Source organism: Alosa pseudoharengus, unplaced genomic scaffold (assembly GCF_046254945.1).
Source record: "Alosa pseudoharengus isolate Yale_2024_CS ecotype anadromous, Long Island Sound unplaced genomic scaffold, YU_APseudo_1.1 YU_APseudo_1.1_scf_14, whole genome shotgun sequence".
Lineage (NCBI taxonomy): Eukaryota > Metazoa > Chordata > Actinopteri > Clupeiformes > Clupeidae > Alosa > Alosa pseudoharengus.
In genome coordinates, this window is record NW_027468609.1 from 10,905,100 (window position 1) to 10,910,600 (window position 5,501).

Sequence of the window (5,501 nt, forward strand, 5' to 3'; positions counted from 1 at the left end):
AAAACATATCCACGGCCTTGCAATCAACCCCCTCCACACACAATAGTGTGTAACTTTGTAGTTTTGAAATAGAAAATAGTGCAGCCTTGCGCATTGCTCATTAGAAAGTACTTACAAAGTAAACTGTCCTATTGGCAAAAAGACAAAACAGTTTGACTATCTTGACATAAACAGTGACATCATGACTTGTCATTTTGATTGTTGTGTCATGTTTGACTGTTTCATTGGCATAAATATTTGCTTCTGATGCATAAACTAAGCATTTTGAGTCAGATACACGCTTTTGCAGGCCTCACTATGCGGTGCAGTTTGAGTAGTTTATCTGAAAAAAACTGTAATAACATAAAGGAAAACACCAACTTTTTGGGAACTAAGCTTATTTGACGTCTCCCTCAAGAGTTAGATAAGAGAATCCATCCCTTTCTCTTCTCTGTGCATGCAATATTAACCCAGTCTGACACTGGGCCTAGCTAGCTTAGCATAAGTCACTGGAAGTGTTCCTTTAAAGCAGAGTATCCTGTGAAGTGTCACAGTGCTTTTGACAGGTTAACATCCATTAGACAAAAACTTAAAAACACACTTAAGAAAAAATAACTATTTATTTATGTCAAACAGTGCAAATTGTTTCTTTTCTTCTGTTTTCAGATATAAACCCACTCAAAACAGTAACACAGTCAGATGGAGTACCCTCTCCCATAACTCCCATGTTTAAGGAGATGCTGCATAAATTAAACGATATTAAGGGCTTCCTACATAAGAAAGTAGATCTGCAGTGGAACTCAGACCAAGGTGGACAACTAGGACACTGATGGAATGTAACCACTGTGGGACAGTGCCTTTTACATCAAATACAAATAAAATAACCACTGTGGAACTGAGTGCCTTTTACATCAGATACAAATAAAACAATTTCTTGTACAAAAATAAACCTGCATAAAACGTGAGGTCTGCATTGCTCTGAAAACAAAGATCAATCTCCAGGAGTCCCAAACGATATAAAAATATGGACTCAAAAAGTGTCCCTTGTCCCATCACGAGCAATGCGCGACGGCTCAGCAGCATAACTTAACACAGACAGCGGAGGACACACGCGCCATAAAAAAACAGTCCAACAAAAAAATATGTGCTTAAAAAAACAAAACAATTTGGCATGAGCAGCAAAATGGCATGAGCGTGTATGTGTGTCTATGTGTGTGTGTGTGTGTGTGTGTGTGTGTGTGAGCGAACAGAGTGAGCACATGTGTATATGTACAGTACATGTATGTACACACAAGTGTGTGTGCGCGTATGTTTACAGAGTGTGAAGGATCATTGACCATCAATAGCCTGTTTGTAATCTCACTGACCAAGCCTCGGTCCACCGTCCTCTGAAGTGTGTACGCGTTAACAGTTAAGGTAAAGATGCCGTATAGCAGTTCCTCAGTGGTGTGTGTGTGCGTGTGTGTGTGTGTGTGTGTGTGTGTAAGACCAGCAGTGTGAGCGCAGAGGCTTCGTAGCCTTCCACATTGACTGGTCCGTGCTTCCTCAGTCAGTTTACTGGCCAGTGTTCCAAGGGAGAGTTTACTGGTCAGCGTTCCTTAGCTGAACTTGCTCTGCGTTCCCTGGGTGAGCTTGCTGGTCGGTGTTGCCTCGGTGATATCGCTGGTCAGTGTTGCCTAGGTGATGTCGCTGGTCGGTGTTGCCTCAGTGGACATCGCTGCTGCTCAGTAGCGTTGCCTAGGGGATGTCACTGGTCAGCATCGCCTGGGTGACGTGGCTGGCCAGTGTTGCCTAGGTGAGCTTGCGCAGTAGTTTGTCCTCCTGCAGGCTGAACTGCACGCTGACGGACATCTCGGCGATGAACTGCTCACAGCCCCCCCTGGTGACCAGCTTACAGTAGCGCAGGTCTATATGGCAGATGCTGCCACAGCGCTTGAAGTAGGCCAAGGCCTGGTCTGTGACGCGGTTGCACACTGCAGGGGAGAGGGAGAGAGAGAGAGAGGGGGGGGGGAGAGAGGGAGAGGGAGAGAAAGAGGGAGAGAGGGGGGGGGGAGAGAGAGGGAGAGGGAGAGAGGGAGGGAGGGGGGGGGAGGGAGAGAGAGAGGGGGGGGGGAGGGAGAGAGGGAGAGGGAGAGAGAGAGGGGGGGGAGAGAGAGGGAGAGAGAGAGGGAGAGCGACATGTTAGTGAGATGCACAGGTAGAACTACTACATAAGGAGATGCTGGACCAATACTGGACTTTTCTACCTCAGGGAGTGTCAGGTGTTCTCGGCCTACCTGAGAGGTTGATCTCAGTGAGAGAGTCGCGCGTACTGGTCCCCGCAGCCGTCAGCATGTTGATGGACTGGTCAGTGATGTGGTTGCAGTAGCTGAGGTCGAGACAGGAGAGCAGTGGCAGGTTCACGATGAGCAGACGCAGAGACGAGTCTGTGATGTCCAGGCCCGCCAGACGCAGGTCCACTACATTACGCAGCTTACTGCGACACTCCAGCTGACCTGGGTGGAGACAGGGGGGGTGGATGGAGAGAGGGAAAGAAAGATGGAGAGGGAGAGAGAGGTGGAGAGAGGGGGGGTGGATGGAGAGAGGGAGAGAAAGATGGAGAGGGAGAGAGAGGTGGAGAGAGGGGGGGTGGATGGAGAGAGGGAGAGAGAGGGCAATGGAAAGATAAAGGGAGGGGGGAAGGATGGAGAGGAAGGGAAAAAGAGAGAAATATTTATTAACCTGGTCTATGTGTGTGTGTGTGTGGGGGGGGGGGGGACTGGTACACTCTGCCTAGCCCGTGTGTGTATGTTTTGGGGGTGTTCTCTAGTACCTGGTCTGTTGTCGGTGGGGGGGGACAGCAGGTCCTCCATCTGGGCGTCCTTGAGGCCCTCGACCCACTGCAGGTGGAGGGAGTGCAGGAGGGGACAGCTCGCCGTGCACAGAGCCGACACCGCTGCCCACGAGCAGCCCGCTAACTGGAGCGTCCGCAAACCTACAAGAGACATACACACACCGTCAAATTATATATCACACACACACTGGGCTCTCTCTCTCTCTCTCTCTCTCTCTCTCTCAGAGAGCAGATCCCTTTAGGAGAGAGACTGTAACTCCTATGAAGAGCACACTCACACATTATATAAAATACTCTCTAACGGGGGCTCTGTGGCTAAATACTCTCTAACGGGGGCGCTGTGGTTAAATACTCTCTAACGGGGGGCACTGTGGCTAAATACTCTCTAACGGGGGAAGCTGTGGCTACAGCACTCATGCCATATGCGGGTCCACACACCCACGGGCACCCAGGTTTGTGTCCGGCCCCGGTCATTTCCTGGTCCCACCCCATCTCTCTCTCTCCCACACACACACACACTCCTGATCCCACCCCATCTCTCTCCCACCCGCTTCCTGTCACTCTCTCCACTGTCCTGTCACATTAAAGGCATAAAAGAAAAAAAAAGAATACGCTCTAACACTACCAATAAAATACACACACACACACACACACACACACACACACACACACACACACACACACACACACACACACACACACACACACACACACACACTCTCAGAGGGTAGACAGAGCCCGCCAGGGGCAACTCACAAGGCAATAACACAACAATACCTCTAGGGGGTGACATATTACTAAAAGAGCAGAGATGCCACATTATCCACAACATACTCTCAGGATGATGACAACTCAATCCCAGGAATGTTACAAACAAAAAAACATTTTCTTTTAGGACAAGTGCTTGGGTACTTACCTGGCTGAAAGAGCATTCTCTTCTATTCTAATACACATCATCTAATCAGTAAATGGCAGTGAGGAAGGTCTGCTTTGTTGCTATGCAACAGTGTGTGTAACAGCTTTAGAACATAACAAATAGCCATTAGCTAATAACGTGGGTTAAGGCTAAGCTCAGACAATACAGCTCTTGTAAGACTTTTCTCAGTCTCTTTGGCACATTTCTTAAACAGTCATAAACAGTTGCTCAACAGTAAATCTATTTCTCAAAACAACGTGTACAAACATCACCATCCACCCACCATCACCACAAATGACCTCAATGCAAAGACCCGTAAATTGCTCAATAGCAAGTTGGTGCCTTACAAGCAAAATGCTCATGGATATCTTAGTATGGCAAGTTCATGCACCACTGTTTACAAACAAGGTAGTCAAAGCTTTAACAAATGTATTTTATGATGTGCACAAGTGAAAGGATGAGATTGAACAAATAGATTGGAGAATTTCAATTTTCATCTGAGAAATGCGTTAAAGGGACTGAGAAATACGGTCGTCCACTGTATCATGCCATGTGCTCGTCCACTGTAGCCATGTGCTCGTCCACTGCATCATGCCATGTGCTCGTCCACTGTAGCCATGTGCTCGTGTAAACTAAGTGTAAACTAGCCCCCTACCAAACTAGCTCTGCAGTGCCACACAACATCAGAGTAAACTAGAAATGCAATTCCGAGGAATTACACGAGGGGATGCAATCTGCTGGTTAGGGTGTTGGTGGGGCTGTTGAGCTTGCTGCTAGCTGGTTGGTAGGATGTGAGGGATCGAGCAGTCGACACAGGGAGCCAGGATTGCAAATTCCGCAAAAATGGTTTTATTACCAAAAATCAATAAATTACTTTTTTAAATACATTTCTGTGCCCAAAATACGGGTATCTAAACAGAATAAACATTAACCTCCGATGCAAACCTCCGACATGAACACACAGCAAGAACTGACAAAAGGAGACAAAGGGGAACTTAAATACAGACTGGCCAGACCATGAATAACTAAAAGGGGAACACGACAAAATCAATTAACTTTCAGACATTACCAAAACATTCAAAAAGATAACCACACATAATGCTAGCAATACATAAACTACACAAAGACATTTGGGCATAAACACAAAATAATCCAACTAGAAAAGCTCCAGACAATAAACACAAAAAGGCTCCTCCTTCCCCCATGGCAAAGACGCACAATGGATGTGGCCATAGATAATTTAAACCAGCGGAACGTGCCGCTCCGTCTTGACAGTCAGGAAGTCCGCCCGGACCAAATACCATGACGCACACAGCTCCCGGAGTCGGCCGCACTCAAACAGGAACACCACAAACATGATACATGGTAGGCTAAATCAACAAAATGCATTAAATAACAAACTTAAACTAATTAGTAACGGAACACAATTGATAAGTTGCGTGCACTCAACCACACAATCACGTACCATTGAACTAAGCAATAAAGTCTGTATGAAATCAAAAGTCTATGTGTTGCGTTTTACTTGGTTTCGTAGTGTTGCTAAATGTAGAGCGTACGTGAATATGAATGTAAATATGTAGACATCAAAGTGTGAGCATATAATTAAGATTTAATGAAAAAGGGAGAGTTAGTGCGTTCGGTGTGTGGCCGCTATGGCGACCATCACATTCCCCCCCTCTTCTAGAAACTCGCTATGATAGCGAGGATGGTAGTCAGCAGCGGCAAACACTTCTTGGAGTATCAAATTCCACCTGATACTGGTTACCGGATGCT

At 46.7% G+C, this 5,501-nt stretch overlaps 1 protein-coding gene across 1 annotated transcript in view; it reads right to left on the reverse strand.

Moving 5' to 3' along the window:
* Positions 1 to 580: 580 nt before the first annotated feature.
* Positions 581 to 5,501, reverse strand: part of kdm2bb (lysine (K)-specific demethylase 2Bb) — a 43,643-nt gene continuing 38,722 nt past the window's right edge. The window contains exons 20-22 of the mRNA XM_076283842.1: positions 2,792 to 2,953; positions 2,256 to 2,474; positions 581 to 1,952 (exon numbers count right to left, since the gene is read on the reverse strand). Of these exons, the coding sequence (XP_076139957.1) occupies positions 1,771 to 1,952; positions 2,256 to 2,474; positions 2,792 to 2,953 (563 nt within the window). The 3' untranslated portion in view covers positions 581 to 1,770. The remainder of the gene's footprint in view (positions 1,953 to 2,255; positions 2,475 to 2,791; positions 2,954 to 5,501) is intronic.